This window comes from Neomonachus schauinslandi, chromosome 15 (genome assembly GCF_002201575.2).
Source record: "Neomonachus schauinslandi chromosome 15, ASM220157v2, whole genome shotgun sequence".
NCBI classification, from domain to species: domain Eukaryota; kingdom Metazoa; phylum Chordata; class Mammalia; order Carnivora; family Phocidae; genus Neomonachus; species Neomonachus schauinslandi.
Genome location: NC_058417.1, coordinates 3,376,136 through 3,393,048, shown reverse-complemented (window position 1 = coordinate 3,393,048; position 16,913 = coordinate 3,376,136). Strand labels below are relative to the sequence as shown.

At 54.6% G+C, this 16,913-nt stretch overlaps 2 protein-coding genes across 2 annotated transcripts in view; both read left to right on the top strand.

Annotated features, from left to right (window-relative positions):
* Positions 1-11,389, top strand: part of PIK3R6 (phosphoinositide-3-kinase regulatory subunit 6) — a 36,363-nt gene extending 24,974 nt beyond the window's left edge. The window contains 7 exon segments of the mRNA XM_044921797.1: positions 2,832-2,919; positions 3,183-3,253; positions 3,759-3,849; positions 4,495-4,571; positions 4,672-4,788; positions 10,540-10,652; positions 11,236-11,389. Of these exon segments, the coding sequence (XP_044777732.1) occupies positions 2,832-2,919; positions 3,183-3,253; positions 3,759-3,849; positions 4,495-4,571; positions 4,672-4,788; positions 10,540-10,652; positions 11,236-11,389 (711 nt within the window).
* Positions 11,390-14,366: 2,977 nt separating this feature from the next.
* Positions 14,367-16,148, top strand: MFSD6L (major facilitator superfamily domain containing 6 like). Its single transcript, XM_021694851.1, has one exon. The coding sequence runs from the start codon at positions 14,367-14,369 to the stop codon at positions 16,146-16,148; it is 1,782 nt and encodes a 593-aa protein (XP_021550526.1).
* The last annotated feature ends 765 nt before the right edge of the window (positions 16,149-16,913 follow it).

Genomic DNA, 16,913 nt, shown 5'->3' with positions numbered 1-16,913 from the left:
CCAGCTTTGCCGCTTGTGACCTGGGGCAAGTCAGTGCACATCTCTGAGCCTTAGTGTCCAGGGTCCTAATGGAGGCTAACGAGACCCATCCCCTGGTGCTGCTGGGGGGTTAAATGAGGTCACGTAGGTCAAGGGCCTTTCTCAGAACGTCTAGTGCAGAGTAAGGTCCCAACAAAAGGGACTCTTGAGCCTCCTCCTGCACCAGGTCTCATTCATCCAAAGATCCGGCCCGCATTCCCCCAGCAAATGTCTGCGACAGAGCTGGACGTCGGCATGTGTCCCGGGCTTCTGCTAGGATCTCCCTGCTAGTGCAAGTCTAATGACTATTTCTGTGAGTCCCCATTCTGTGTTCTTTTTTTTTATTGTTATGTTAGTCACCATACATTATATCATTCGTTTTTGATGTAGTGTTCCATGATTCATTGTTTGCGTATAACACCCAGTGCTCATTGCAGTACATGCCCTCCTCAATACCCACCACCAGGCTAACCCATCCCCCCACCCCCCTCCCCTCTAGAACCCTCAGTTTGTTTCCCGTAGTCCATAGTCTTTCATGGTTCTTCTCCCACTCTGATTTCCCCCCTTCATTTTTCCCTTCCTTTTCCTAATGTCCTCCATGCTATTCCTTATGTTCCACAAATAAGTGAAACCATATGATAATTGACTTTCTCTGCTTGACTTATTTCACTTAGCATAATCCCCTCCAGTTCCATCCATGTTGATGTAAAAGTTGGGTATTCATCCTTTCTGATGGCTGAGTAATATTCCATTGTATATATGGACCACATCTTCTTTATCCATTCGTCTGTTGAAGGGCATCTCAGCTCCTTCCAGAGTTTGGCTATTGCGGACATTGCTGCTATGAACATTGGGGTGCATATGGCCCTTCTTTTCACTACATCTGTGTCTTGGGATAAATACCCAGGAGTGCAATTGCTGGGTCATAGGGTAGCTCTATTTTTAACTTCTTGAGGCATCTCCACACCGTTTCCAGAGTGGCTGTACCAACTTGGATTCCCATCAACAGTGTAAGAGGGTTCCCCTTTTTCCGCAACCTCTCCAACATTTGTTGTTTCTTGTCTTGTCAATTTTTGCCATTCTAACTGGTGTAAGGTGATATCTCAGTGTAGTTTTGATTTGAATTTCCCTGATGGCTAATGATGTTGAACATTTTTTCATGTGTCTGTTAGCCGCTGTATGTCTTCTTTGGAGAAGTGTCTGTTCATGTCTTCTGCCCATTTTTTTGACTTATTTGTTTTTTGGGTGTTGAGTTTGAGAAGTTCTTTATAGATCTTGGATACCAGCCCTTTATCTGTAGTGTCATTTGCAAATATCTTCTCCCATTCCGTGGGTTGCCTCTTTGTTTTGTTGATTGTTTCCTTTGCTGTGCAGAAGCTTTTTATCTCGATGAAGTCCCAAAAGTTCATTTTCACTTTTGTTTCCCTTGTCTTTGGAGACGTGTCTTGGAAGAAGTTGCTGTGGCCGATGTCAAAGAGGTTACTGCCTATGTTCTCCTCTGGGATTTTGATGCATTTCTGTCTCACATTGAGGTCTTTCATCCATTTAGAGTTTATCTTTGTGTATGGTGTAAGAGAATGGTCGAGTTTCATTCTTTTGCATGTGGCTGTCCAATTCCATGTTCTGAGGAAGGCCCCGCACCGCCCCATCCCCCAGAGATTTCTGGGGGCCGCCTCTGCCTTCCTGACTTCCCCTTCTGAATTCTCCTTCTTCCCCTGGCATCCCGAGATGGATCTTTATCACCTTCCCCCTTTCAGACCTAATTGAGGGATTTAGGCCCTTTCTTGGGTTTTCAGAAGACAAAACCAAACAACACAAAGTGGGACAATTGGGAGAAACCTCTCATGCAGGTAAAGGGAGTAAACATCTCAGCACCGCAAATAAAAGGAAAGGTTAGGCATCCGTCCACGGTCAACGCCTTCAGCCGGAGGCCCCAGGAGCGCACCTGCCCCAGCACGGAGCTGGGTTTGCGGACAAGGGAGGAGCAGTGCACAGCGTGGGCAACCGCCGGGAGTGGTTCTGTGATTGGGCATCTTGGGCGTTCTTAATTCAGAGTGATCGATCACTTTGATTCTGAGAGGCAGCAGTCCCCCTCACGTTTGCCTCGATGGGAGGGTAGGGGGATGCGGCCCGCACAGCGTTCCCGTTTTTTCCCGTGTTTGCGACTGTGGCAGGGCCTGGTGTCAGTCTTGACCCATCAGGGTCACAGAGCGGCCTCCCCTAAGGATGCTGGCATCTGTGAAGTCCTTGACGGTCAATGGGAGCGCGAGGCCTCGCTGGGAGTGCCCGCCCGGCTCACGGACCACTCTCGGTAGCCACTTTTCTTTCGGGATCCCCGCTCTCAAAAATCCTGCGGCCACCTTTCCCTGCTGCGCTGCCTGGCTCCCCTCAGAGGCCCCTCCAGCCCCACATTTCTGGCCCCCCCACCCCTGAGCGGCTCAGCTCCCTCTAGCCCTTCCCTCCCAGCCCAACTCACAGTGCAAGTCAGGAATGTGGTTCCCCTCACCGGACACAGCCCCACAACGTGAGAATTCTATTCCCCGCTCCTGCCCTCCCCATTAGACCACACTGGTACAGTTAGGGTTTCAAGACCAGCTTCTTCCCTGATTTATAAATATGTTACGTGGCTGGAGACATGTGGACCACAGGTGCAGGAAGTCACTGGATGCAGCTCAGAATCTAGCGCTAGCAGGATGGTGGGGGACCCTCCGCCCTGCTTCCGGACACTATTCAACTATCTACACCCTTGGGTTCTGGGGGAGGAGGGTGAGCTGGCCTCCTCCAAACCTCCTCCCTGTCCCCCTTCCCTCCAGATCTTCAGGGACCTGAGCCAAGACCCCGCAGAGGACATTTTCCTCACCGAGCTGAAGGTGAAGATCCAAGACTCCAAATTCCCCAAAGGTGAGCATTTGTTTCCCCTTTCCCAGAGCTGGCTGACGCCACTTGCCCCCGCCCAAGCCCCGTTTCCAGAAAGTCCTCCCAGCTCTCACCTTCGCTGAATACCAGGATGCCCTTGGCTCCTCCAAGCCTGCCTAGACTGGAACCCTCAAGGGGCTTCCTTCCAACCAGGGAGAGGTGCTGTCAAAATTCAGGAGCTTAGCTCACCCTGGGTGAGGTGGGGAGCAAGCCTCCCACCCTCAGCCTCTTCTCCCCTTGTCCCTCAGATGGCTTTTCACCCAGGAGGAAGGGTGCGGCCGAGGGCCCAGGGGCCGAGCTGTCCATCTGCTACCAGAAGGTGCGTGGCCATGGGCGTGGTCAGAGGAGGTTGGGGGGTGGGTACGGCAGGATGGAAGCAGGTGTCAGGGACGGGCAGGTGGGGAGCAGATCGAGCCAGAACCTTCAGCCTCTTTTCTTGAAGCTGCCCCCAGACTTCTCCCAGCCTCTGGAGAGTTTTGCAGGGATGGGTGCATTACAATTGGCCTTGCGTGCAGCCCAGGAGGCCATCTGATTTAAGGAACAAGGGGGCTGTCCCATCGCTCAAAAATACCTTCCTCCCTGGCCGACCAGATGCTTGAACTGATGGCATCAGAGACACATTCCCTTGGGTCCGGGAGGCTGAACGTGTTCCCTGGGGCCAAGAGTGCTCTAGGCCTTTCTCCACCAGCCCCTTGTTGGACAGGAGCGACACAGACAAGAATCTCAGTCAGGCCAGGGGCGGGAAGCAGGACTGTTGACATGAGGATGCCCAGGAACAGGGCTCTTCTGAGGACCCCCATCTGTTCCTGCCTCCCCCTCCCCAGGCCCTGCTCAGCCACCGCGCCCAAGAGGTCTCCAGTTCCCTGCGGGCCACTGGGCTGGTCCTGAAGGCCCTTCCAGCCAGTGACACTGAGGGTGAGGAGTGGGGACAGCAGAGAGAGAGAGACAGAGAGGAGGCACGAGAAGCGGGGAGGACGGGGGAGAAGGAGAATGACAGTCGAGTGACAGTAGACGGGGAGAGCCAGGGGAGTCGGGCCTCCCACCCGTCCCTGGGATCCTAGAACGAGGCTGAGTCCCTACCAGTGCTGGGCCCAGGGCCGGGCGCTGGATACCTGGGTGAGGCGTGGTCCCCACCATCAGGGTGCTCACCAGCGGGGAACGCACCGTAGCCGTGGCCTCTGGCTGTGCCCTGTAGACCTGATGAGACAACAGCTAGAAGTCGGAGGCACCCCATGGAGGCAGGTGCATTTGCCCTCCTGCTTCTGCGTCGGGCCCGCAGAGCTAGTTGTGTTGGGTCTGGAGATGTTGAATGTCGTTCCACGGGGCAGGTACTCTCCAGTTCGCAAAAGGCACCACTGGTCCAAATTATCTAATTCTGGCCAGTTGCCTAATTAGAGCTATACAGTAGATAATCAGATAGTCAGTCGATCTAATTACCTAACTACCTAAATCTAAAATGGGGATGAAAAAAGATACCGATTTATATGCATATCGTAAATTATACATATGAGCTCTCCCGTTAGCCCCCTGGTCTTCTGAAATGACGAAAAGTTTTGTAAGGTGGATTAACGTCACCGAACACCTTCATCGGAGGCGAGGCCATGTTCAACGTCAAACACGTCAACGCTTTGAATCCTGTGAGACAGGCATTATTACTGTTAGCAGCTTTTTACTGGAGAGGTAATGAAGCCAGAAAAATGACCCACCCAAGGTCATGTCCCACCTCCTTCCTCCCAGGTTCGGGGCCCACCCACGCCCCCCCCATCTGCTGCTCCAGTCATAGACCTCAGGTGCCTGAATGTCAGCGTGATGGAGGTGGTCAAGTCCTCCAACTTGGCGGGCAGGTCCTTCTCTGTAAGTACTGGTTTGAATGGGATGCTCCGACAGGGCAGGTGGATGGGAGCCTGGGCTGGGGGTGTTCAGAGAAGGGGAAATGTCTTCTGAGCCTTTGCTGTCGAAGTGGGTCTTCCTATTGGAAAGAATCTGCTTTCCCCCCATCTGTGAGGTGCTGAGCGTAAGTAAGACACAGTGAGACTTAAGGCCTTGCCCTCCACCTGCTGGCCCTCCAAGGACCTAGAACATGCCCCCAAATAGAAACTGCGTGCACATTCTGGCTTCCCCAGCAGTCAGACTCCTACGCAACAAACCTTGGACCAAATCGAACCAGCTCTTTTAACCTCGCTGCCCTTTGCCCTTATTGATACTTACTGATTTGGATTCCCTTATTGATACAGACCTAGGACCTGCCCATATGCTCCCTATCTGATGGCCTCTCTGGACTTCACTTCCCTACTCAACCAGGCTGTGAATCCCATGATTATACCTGAACCCTATTCCAGACGCCCTCCACTCCCCTACACCACCGACCAGGCAGACACTCCCTTGGGATCCAGCCGCCTACTCTCTGGCTCCAGTGGCTTCTTCTGGAATAAATTCTACATCCATGGGAGCAAACACCTGACCTCCCACCTCAACAGGACCCTTGGCATCACTCAACCCTCTTCTCTTGCTCCTCTTCTGGGCTCTTGTTCATCTATGTTAGTTCCTTTTCTCCAGCGTGGACCCTCTCTACCACTCCTCCCTCGTAGCCTGGAAATGTGCTCGGGTCTTTTCCATCCTAGAAGGAAAATCTCTACCATGATCCGCTTACCTCTCTAGCTACCACTGTACTCCTTCTCTTCCTGGTCAGGGGTCTTGAGAGATACCCCCACAGGAGTTTCCAGTCCCTTGCCAAAGACTCTCCTCCCCACTGCCATCTGCATACAGCCCACCCCACCTTGGTAAAGTCACCTCCGTGCCACTAAGACCAAAGTTCACCTTCGAGTCCTTAATGTTTCTTTTTCTTCCCCTTTAAAAATGATGTTTGTTTTTTAAAAAGATTTTATTTATTCATTTGACAGAGACAACAAGCAGGGAGAGTGGGAGAGGGAGAAGCAGGCTCCCCACGGAGCAGGGAACCCGATGTGGGGCTCGACCCCAGGACCCTGGGATCATGACCCGAGCTGAAGGCAGACGCCTAACGACTGAGCCACCCAGGCGCCCCAATAATGTTGTAACCTATAAACAAAAGTTTAGTGATACGGGAGAAATGCAAAAAAAATTTTTTTAAAAGCACAAAGAGGTAAAACCACTTCGAGTCCCATTTTCTAGAGAGGATGACTGTTACTATTCCAAGGTGCAAACATCCAGCCTCTTTTTTGTATATCTGTACATAATAGATAGCTATAGACACATGGATGCTTACTTCCTTGTATGTCTCCTCAACTGGGAGCTCCTACCTGTTGGGGTTTTCTCTGTGGGAAAACTGGGTCGAAACCTTGACCTTCTAGAGAATTCTGTATCTGCCTTTGCCACGGGCCTCCGGGATATCATCAGCCCAGGACCGTATTTGGAGTTAATTTCTAGGCTCAGAAATTCCCAGACCATGCAAACAGTGAACACGTATACCCCAGATCCCCCTAAGGGCAGACGTGGCTTGGAATTCCCAGGGGAGACTCGTTCTCCTCATCCCATAGCACAGCTGCTGTTTTTCTAATTGAGTCTTTTGCTAAGAGCATGGCCTTCAAGAGTCCTTGAAGGCGATCTCAGTTTCCAATCCCTTGGGCCTGTCCCCTGGTCCCCATGGCTGTTGAAACCCAAGCCCCTTGATTCCTGACATCACCGAATGACCCTGGGACGACAAAGCATGTGACCCACACAACTTCAACTTTAGAATTTATATGGCATTGTCTTCACTGCCCCATATATGATCGATTTTTAAATATCCTGTGATAACTAAAGAGGACATGTGTGTTTTCTGTCTACAGAATACAAACTAAGGTACTTAATTATTAGGTCAAACACATCATACTACTCAAATCTGCCATGTAGAAATGTTGGTCTGCTTCATCTATCCAAAACAAGAAAGGTTTGTCCACATTCCCAGTATGGCTTTGATTTTGTCAGTTTGATCTCAGTTTGTTCAAACCTGAGTGTTCTAGTTTCTGATACTGCTGCTGTGGAATAGGACGCCTCCTTCTGCCCAGCCTTTGTATAAGACTGTTCCTTTCTCTCCCTTTCTAGAAGCTTCTGATGCTTCACTTCATAGAAGGTTCTGGAACATCACAAGCACATGCCTTGGTGGAATCTTTTTCATTCATTATTGTGGATCTTTAAAGGGCATTATCAATCTGGAGACTCCCATCTTTTGGCTCTAACATATTTCCTAATGTAGTTTTAAAAATTATTTCCTTCAGGGCGCCTGGGTGGCTCAGTTGGTTGGGCGACTGCCTTCGGCTCGGGTCATGATCCTGGAGTCTCTGGATCGAGTCCCGCATCGGGCGGGGAGTCTGCTTCTCCCTCTGACCCTCCCCTCTCTCATGTGCTCTCTCTCTCATTCTCTCTCTGTCAAATAATAAATAAAATCTTAAAATAAAATAAAATAATTTCCTTCCTCTTCCCTCTTTTCCTCAAAGTTCTACATATCTGAATTGTGACTTTTTGGCCTCTTTCCTGGGGCTCTTTTTCCTAAACCCGTTCCTTAAATAGCTACTGTTCTCGACTTTCATCCACAGCTCACTTCTTTTCTCATTCCCTGGACTACCTAACCCACATACGTGGTTTGAGTCCGATGTGCTCAGGGCACCCAAATCTCTATCCCCGGCTCTGGTAGTCAAACCCCGAGTTTCTGACTCTGCATTCAACTCCGCGCGAACCAGACGTCCCACAACACCCCACACTCAAGACCTGCAAAACCAAAGCCAGTACTTTCGGATAGTTAAGAGCTCTCTAGAACCAGACTGAGACGGCCTGGGTTTCGGAGCTCAGCTCTGCCATTTACCAGCTGTGTGACTTCAGGCGAGTTAATCAAGCTGCCTGTGCCTCAGTCTCATCATCTGTAAATGGGGAATTTACCCAGTTGTTGAGGGGATGAAATGATGGTCACATGCAGAGCTCTCAGAAGAGTGTGTGGCCAAGTAAAAGCTATGCATGTGCTAACAGTGATTTTTAATTCATTCTCTCACCACTGTGGCTGACCTCTCACTTAATGGTATCATCATTACCCAGTCACCTCTGCCAGGATCCTGGGAGTCCCCTCAGATTCCTCCTCTTCCTCCCTTCCCTGTGTCCTGCTGCTTTTCTCTCTCGACACTTCTCGAACCTCGCCCTTTCCCCCATCCCCCTCCTTCTGAGTCACCTAGGTTGACAAACCACCGCAATTTGCCCAGGACCGAGGACTGCTTCCCGGGGCATGGGACATTCTGTGCTAAAGCCTGGACGGTCCCAGGCAAATCAGGACGGGTTGGTCACCCTTGCTGCAGACCTTCACCATCCCCTTTTCCTGGACAAACGCTGTAGCCTCCTAGCTGGTCCCCCTCATGCCACTGCAATGCTCCTTAGGTCCACCCTCCACATATCTGCCCGAGTGCTCTTTCTAAAACCCCTCTGTCATTTCCCATTCTCCATGGCAGAAGGGCAGAAAAACCCTCTAGTTTTGCATAGTGTGGCTCCCATCCCCCCCCCCCACCTCCCCCCAAAATAGTGCACTTTTTCTGGGACAGCCCATCCCCCGGAAGGGAACCTCTGATTGGCTGGGGGGCCCCCCCCCCCCCCCCAGCTGAAATCTGCCTTCCTATTGGACAGCTCTGTGCGCGAGCCTCAAGCCCCAAGGTGGATCCCTTTCAACTGACCTCCAGGGCTGCACTTACAGAGTGAAATCCCAGAGTCCTGTGGTCCCCCACGGGGCCAAAGCCAGGCAGGTCTGCATGTGTCCAGGCATGCAGGCCACAAAGGGGAAATGAAGGCATCTGTCTACACAGCAAGCACGTGGAAGGAGGCCTTTAGACTGCCTCTAGCTACTGGGAGGGCAGGGTCATGGGAGCCCAGATCCTACTGGGAGTTACCTAGAGCGGCCTGATGCAGAGAAGAGCACTGTGTCTGGAGTCAGGGAGAAACATCCCACACCTACTACTGTGAAAGCTTTAGAAGATCACAGTCAATACCTCCAGACCTTGGTCTTGTCCTCTGTGGGAACCCGGAGTTTCCCTCACCAGCGGGGGTCAGTTCAGGTGGGGCCCCCTAAGCTGTCATAATGCCTCTGGCTTTCCCCACTCCCCAGCCCACATAGGACTCCAGCCTCCCTGCAGTCTCTCCAGGTACTTCTGGAAGGTCATGGACCACAACTGCCCCCCGTAGCTGAGGGCCCCAGGCCCCGATGCTGCCGTGGGTCCTGATGCACAACAGGGGAGAAGTCTCCTTTCCCTTTGTGTCACTCTCTGTCCCAGCAAGGCTTAAGGCTTTCTGCCTTTGCTCAAACCCACCTGTTCTGACTCATAGGAGTCTATAGATGGAGGGATGGCAGGAGGGGGCTTGGGCTAGGAGACAGATGGAGCAGCAAAAGAACCCACAGTGGGGTCCCCATCCCCTCTGACAACTGAAGCCGCTACTCATGCTTGGCTCCTTCTTGCACAACTATAATTAAGAAGAAGGAGAGTAACAAAGGGTCAACAGAAATACAGGGCTTACCATGTCTCGGGCACGTGGTATATTCTCTCCCTTTTAATCTTCACAAAACAATCCTACAAGGTAATTGCTATTACTACCACGTTTTGTTTTTGTTTTCTCAGTAGGTGAGAAATAAAAGCACAGAGAGATTAAGAAATACGTCCAAGGTCACACAGCTAATAAGTGGCAGAGTTGAGACCAGAACCCAGGCAGTCTGTCTGTAGGACGCCTGGGTGGCTCAGTTGGTTAAGCATCCGACTCTTGATTTCAGCTCAGGTCATGATCTCAGGGTCATGATCTCAGGGTTGTGGGATCGAACCCCCCGCATCAGGCTCCACACTCACTGGGGAGTCTGCTTGAGATTCTCTCCCTCTGGCCCTCCCCCTCTTCTCTCTCAAATAAATAAATAAATTTTTCTTAAAAAAAAAAATTCCTTGCCTGGGCTCGACTCCAGACCACTTAAATCAGAATCTCTAATTTTCTATCTTGGAAAGGTGATGCTCATGAGCAGCCAGGACTTGCGAATTCTTGAATGAGAATGAATCCTAAAGGCTCAGAACGTTGTGGGGATGAACCACCAAAGCTGCTGTCTGCACGTAGGGGGCGCCGGCCACCTGGAAAGGCCACCTGACTGCCCCACGTGTATCTGACCCCTAGATGATTCCACGATACAAACAGATACAGGCCCGGTCTGCATCATGAGACTAGGTGGCTGCTTCCCAGGGAAATAATTTTGCATGTAATCCAATTCTGAGATCGGCAGTCAGGACTCATAGAACCCCTGAAATACTGCCCCCCCAACATTGCACTTGTGGTATATTCACCTGGGATATGGGGATGCTGAGGCACCTGGATAACCTGGCAAGCACCAGCCACAGCATTCGCGGTGGTTTGAAATTTAGGACAACAGATTGGGAGAAGACTTGCAGAAATGAGAGACCCAAGGGCCGGGGGGAGCCCAGATGCAGTTTCTGCAGACTTGTCAGTGCTCCAAGTCACTTGCAGGAAGAGAGCTGGGGACCCCGTGGGCTAGCCTGTGGAAATACACCTCAGAGGGCAGGAGGTGTTGGCAAGGTGAAGGTCGTGAAGGTGACACGCACACGAGCTGTCTCTCTGTTGTAGACGGTGAAGAACACCTTCCGGACGGCCACCATCCAGATCCAGAGCCAGGACCAGAGGCTCCTGACGCTGCTGCTGGACAAGGACAGTCGGCGCACGTACAGGGATGTGGTCAGGTGAGGCCGGGCCTCGCCACCCCTCCGTGCCCCACGGAGCGATCCCCTACCACCTCCTGCCTCTAGCCCAGGACACCTGTCGGAGGCAGAGCCTGGGGCCGGGCAGGTGGGGTCCATCTGCTGGCGTGGACTGAGGCCACTGCCCAGTGACTTCCTGGGAATCCAGGAAGAAGAGCAAATGAATGGGGCAGCCGAGGATACCAATGTTTCCAGAGATTTCCTGTGCATCCGCTCAGCCTGCGGCCATAGCCACAGATGCAACCCCCCGTGTGGGCACTGATCCCTCCCACACAGGCTGGCTTTCTGTGGCAGTTGTGACCCAGTTAATGCGACCCTCTAGCCATTTCCCCCAGGACGGAGTAGTTGGGTATGGACGGGGTGTACACAGAGGGACCCACGCAGGCAAACCTCCTCTCCCGGGGTCCACCCCTGGCCTGGGTGCTCTTTCCTTGCCCTGACTCCCCCTCCTCTGTCTGCAAGGCCTCCTCCCGTATACCCTGTAATAGAGGGGATGTCTTCACAATGCCCCAGCCGATCTGACCCCAGAGATGGGTCTCCTGAGCCGGCCTCTCTCCACCCACAGGTTCGAGGTTGCTCCCTGCCCAGAGCCGTGTTCCGGGACGCACAAGTCCAAGGCGCCGTGGCTCGGTTCACCCCGGCCGGAGGTGGAAGGGACCAAAGCCAAGCCCAAGCCCCTTCTGATGCCCATCAACACGTTCTCCGGCATCGTCCAGTGAGCCCGAAGGGGCGGCAGAAGTGCTGACTCTGAGAGCCCCAGACCAAGAGGAAGGATATACTACCCCGCCAGCCTCCAAACCCTCACACCAGCAGCCAGGACAAGGCCTGGCTGTCCTGGGTGGCTTCTGGCTGTGAGTAGGACCCAGCGAGTGACCGGAGCACAGGGAGCTCGGCCGTGGCAGGTGATGGTGCAGGGCCCACACCCAGGCCCAAAGATGGTCCCAGCAAAGCTGCACACACACAAGCAAGACCCAGCTCTGAGCACAAATGTCCACACGCCTTTGTTTATTTTTAGTCCCCACCTCTCCCACTCAAGCTCCCCCCTCGCCCCTTAAAACCCAAGTGAGAGCTGCTGTTTTGTCCAGGCCCCGTGGCCTGGGGGAAATGGGAAGCAGGGCAAAGGCACCTCCTCTCTCCTGAGTCTGTTCCTTTCCTCCCTCAGCCACCACCCACACCCTGCGTGCCCAGGCAGGTGTCTCTCCTGGAGGAGAGGAAAATGTCAGATTCAATAAAGGCACACTAAAGCCCTTTTGCCTTTATCTAATACCTACTGACATTTGGATTTTAATAGAGATCCAGGGCCGTACGTGATCTGACCTAATGAGTCCTCTTAGGCCAGTTGGGAGTTCTGTGGAGTATTATTGGTGCGTTCTCTCTGGCGCCCACCCCTCTCCCCGTTCACGTGGACTTAGGGACTTCTGACCAGTACCGTCCCAGAACAGAGATGGGGATGCAAAGTCATTTCAAAGGAGCCAGATAGTAAAGACATGAAAATTCTTGGCTTTTGAGTTCCAAAACTTATATCCAGATGCAAAATAGGGAAGATCAGGGACACAGAACTTCTATCCTCACCGCCAGGACTAGGTGGGGGGCAGGAGGGAAAGTGGAGAGGGCAGGGTCCCAGGGGAGAGTGGGAGGAGGGTGTGGAAGAATCCCTTTCAGGTTCGGGGATCCAAGAGTACAGAGGTAGGTGCTTTACTTCCGGCCTCATTGCCCGGGGAGTGGGGACAAGTCTGGAAGACTCCCTGTGAGAGGGGCCTCCTGGGGGTCTAGGCAGAGGGGTCCAAGGGACACCAGTATGGCAGTGTGCCCGCCCCTCAGTGGACATCAGCCCTGGACAGAGTGAAGACGGAGGAGTGGATGGATGTGAGATCCTCCACTGAAGCTGCCCCCTCCCAAAACAGAACCCAGGGAGAGAGGGATTAGGGACAGTCCCCAGTGAGCCTGAGTGGTTTTAAACCGGAAATGACTGATATCACTGAATTTGAGTGAGTTCACCTGGAGGTGGCTAAATATTATTTCTCTGCTCTTGGCGTGATATACCCTGATTCCTATCGATTTTGGCATTCACACAGTTACTAGATTCTTTCAGTAAACATTTGCAGAGTTTATCAGTTGTTAGAATTAGGTGAGATCTCTGGGCTCCCCCAGCAGTAATCTCTCTACCAGCTCACCATGGAAAGCAAGTTGCAGACCAAATTTTGCTACACATTCAGACGGGTGTTGGCAAGCCGCCATCCCCCTCAACCCCACCCGCCAGCCAAACTAGGTGCTCTGAGCACACCTTGCACGAAAATTTCACGGAATCGGTGGCTGGACGTTGGACCATTTGGGAGTAAAGCCTATGACACCATTTCAAAGGGCTGGACCACTTGGGATCTCCAGATTCCTATAAATGCTCGCCCAAGGAGCAAACGCCTCCAAGAAAACTATAACCAATCCACTAATATCACCAGTGAAATTTCACCAGTATCTATCAGGCTAATTAGTGAAACCCCTTCGGTTGATCTAAGACTGCTGACGTGTTGGTATTCGCTGCCTCCGGAGCGCAGCTTTTGGATTAAATGTTAGCTAACTGCCTCTGGAGGCTGTACCCCCTAATTGGACCACGGAGCACCCTTAGGTGTAGATTAAAACTCTCTGATACACACACACTGTTAGAGGGGCTGGGACGGCTGTCTGGATGGGGTGCAGAGTGCCACCCCAAGGCAGCCCTCAGCTGTCCGCCCTCTGGGGATCGCTCCGCTCAAGAAAGCTGTCACCCAGGGGCGCCTGGGTGGCTCAGTCGTTAAGCATCTGCCTTGGGCTCAGGTCATGATCCCGGGGTCCTGGGATCGGAGCCCCGCATCGGGCCCCCTGCTCCGCGGGAAGCCTGCTTCTCCCTCTCCCACTCCCCCTGCTTGCGTTCCCTCTTTCGCTGTGTGTCTCTCTGTCAAATAAATAAAAATCTTTAAAAAAAGAAAAGAAAAGAAAACTGTCGCCCACAGTGCCTCTTCCGGGGGCACCTGGTATCCAGTGAAACAGCTCAATGCCCCGGGGACAAAAACAGCCGCCTTCCTGGAGTTCTGATTCTGATGGAGACAGACAAGAAACAAGATAAACACGCGCAACAGAAACCCGGGGAGTGCTGGGCAGTGATGCGTGCTACGGAGAAAAATAAGGCAGGGGACGGGGTGGGATTTGTCAGCGACGGTGGACAGGGACGGTCCCTGAAGGTAACAGGGCAGGGCGGTCATTGACGGAGGGGGCGTCAAGACCTGAAGAAGATGAGGGAGGGAGCCCCCATCACGAATTCCATTCCCGCTGCCACCACCGTCCACCAACTTTCCTTGCCTGACGCAACTCGGGGCGCTAACTCAGGTTTGCGGGCGACCCTGCGCCTAGCTCGCAGCGCGCCCCGCAGGCCACAGGCCCCACCCTCGCGCACGCGCGCACGGCCGGGGCCCCCGCAGGTGCGGCCGGCAGGTGCGCCGGCCACGCCCCCCAGGTGCGGCGTCCCGGGGGCGGGGCCAATCCCGGGCCGGCTGCCGTACGTGGCGGGGGGTGGGGGGGGCGCGGCCGTTGACCCGGTGACCGCGGCGCCGCCCGAGGCCCGAGGCGACTCCCCGCGCCCCCGGCTCCCGGGCCATGCCCCCGCGGCCGCCCCGCGCCCAGCTCGGCCCCCCGCCCGCCCGGGACTGACGGAGCCGGGCCGCCATGAGCGCCAACCCCCAGTGGGACATCAGCAGGGCGCTGCGGGTGGCCAGGCTCTTCCACCTGGTGTGCGGGGTCCGGGACGCCTGCGTGACTCCCTTCCTGGCTCTCTACCTGAGGCAGCTGGGCTTGGCCGCGCCCTGGGTGGGCATCCTGATGGCGACCAAGTACCTGATCGCGGCCCTCTGGGCTCCCTTCTGTGCCTTCCTGGCCAAAAGCTACCGGAGAAGGAGGGTGCTTCTGATGGGCTCGCTGCTCGGCTCGGTGGGAGCCAGCCTGTTGATGGTCCTGGTGCCGCCGCCGGACAAAGATCCGGCGTACCTCTCCTGTAACGCCAGCGACCGCGCCACCCCCACGGCCCTGCCACCGGCGGCCGCACGAACTGTGACCGTCGCCTCGGCCCGACAGCCCGCCTCGCGCCACGCGGCGGGGGCGCCCAGCCCCCCAGGCGGGAGCAGGATTGGGACGCTGGACGCCGCCGGCTTCAGAACGGCACCTGCGGGAAGCGGCCACCAATCATCCGGCTGGCCGCCTGGCTACGCCGTGCGCTCCGTGGAAGGAGCCAGGACCACGTCCCCAGTTCTCCATGCTGGCACTTCAGGGGTGAAGGATACTCCTGGGGAAGGTGCTTTGAAGGCGGGCTGGACGGCCCTCCCTTTGCTTGCTGCGGGTACAGCCCCGGGAAGCCCGGCCAACTTATCGGCAGCCCAGGGGAATGCCCGGACCCTTGGCCTCTCCTTGGAAGGCTTGCGCTGGACTTTCCTCCTCTCCCTGGGGTCCCTGGTGTTCTGGGAGCTGCTGACAGCCCCTCTGGAGCAGGTGGCCGACGACAGCCTTTATGAATACCTGGATTTTGTGGACGCCACGGACCGCTACAGAAGCCTGTGGATCTGGAGGCTGTTGGGCATGTCGGCAGGTGTGTGTGGCATCTCGGCCCTGGTGGGGCAGCTGGAGTGCGTCCTGATGACAAATGGCCCCCGGGGTGTGTTGCATTTCTATGGCTACTCGCTGGTCAGCACCCTGGCTTTACTGGTGAGCATTGCCTTTCCCGTCCCCATCTGCAGGCGGCGGGAGCCCAGCTGCAAAATGGTCAAAGCGCTGTCCCTGGTGGGCGGCGACCCCCGGCTCATTCTCCTGGCCCTCACCGTGTTTCTGATAGGCGCGGCCACCAGCACGGTGCAGAACTTTCTGTTCTGGTACATGGAAGACCACGGGAGCAGCGAGCTGGTCATGGGTTTCTCGGTGGCCCTGGGCTTGCTGGGGGAAATTCTACTCCATCCGTTCAAAGCGACGCTGCTGAGGAAACTGTCGAGGGTGGGCACGGTGGGGCTGGGGCTGGGCTGCCTGGCAGCCCAGCTGCTTTATTACTCCTTCCTCTGGAGCTGGTGGTCGGTCCTCCCCGCTCAGATCTTGAGTGCCATCAGCAATGGGGCCCTGTGGTGGGCCGTGAAGGCCTCCGTCGAGGACCTGGCCACTCCCGGGACGGAGAGACCTCTGGGTGCCATGTTCCGTGGCCACATTTATGGGGGAGGGTCCAGCCTGGGCAGCGTTGTGGGGGGCTTCGTGGCGTCGTCCTTCAGCCTGGCTGTGCTGTATCAGGCCTGCTGCGTGGTCCTGGTGCTCTGGCTGGCCCTGTTCCTGTCCATCCAGCCCAGACTGCCCCAAGAGCAGAAAATCAACTACTCGAAACTGCTGGTCATGGAGGCCAGTGACACGAGCGACTCTGAGCAGGGGACGGAGCGGGACTGGCTGGTGAAGGCCATGAGGGAGGAGTACTCAGAGTAGAAGGGCAGAGAGAAGGTCAAGACGCGCTGACCCAGGAAGGCGCCCGAGGCGCTGGACAGGAACTCACCTGCTGAGGACAAACCCTGCGTCCTGCCCGGGGGCTGCAGGGGAGTCTGGAGAGAGAGAGAGTAAGTTTGTGCAGAATCCCCCACACCCCCACCCCGGGGATCATCTCATTGCATGATTTTCTTTACTTTTACGGTAAAAGGAGATTTAACTTTTTGCTGTTCAATCTTTTTTAAATAATGGAAGAAGAATACATTTGCTTAAAAAGAAAAAAACGCCCTTTGTATTCACCATGAGTTGGCGTCTAAGGTTTGCAAGAGCTTAATGGTACTGACTCTGGTACTGTTGATTTCAGCCACGGCTGGAGTGCTCAAACAGTGGGGACCCGCAGGATTCAGTTGGCAGAGGGGGCAGCTGGCTTTGTTTGGTGAGTCACGTGCGTTGCCATGGGTCCTAAAAGCAGGAGCCTGGTCCCATAGAGGCCATGCCGTGGGCAGGTAAGAATGGGAATGAAAACCAAGCAGGTGTCCACACTCATACCCAGGTACCTGGGTTTCCCGACCAGAGCCAATGCTACCCAATGTACTCTGTGTTGGGGGAGCAGGGATTCAGGTTAATACATTTTCATTCTTCCTCTCGGATGTGTGTGTCACCGGGGGTATGATCCCTAGAATTGCCTTCCATACTTATATCCGAGCAAGGGCGGCTTCATGTCTTTGGGCACATACCATGCACGCTCCGCCCCGCACAAGTTCATGG

What these genes read in the sequence shown, in the direction of transcription:
- MFSD6L (XM_021694851.1), top strand. Translation starts at nt 14,367, where the DNA reads ATGAGCGCCAACCCCCAGTGGGACATCAGCAGGGCGCTGCGGGTGGCC.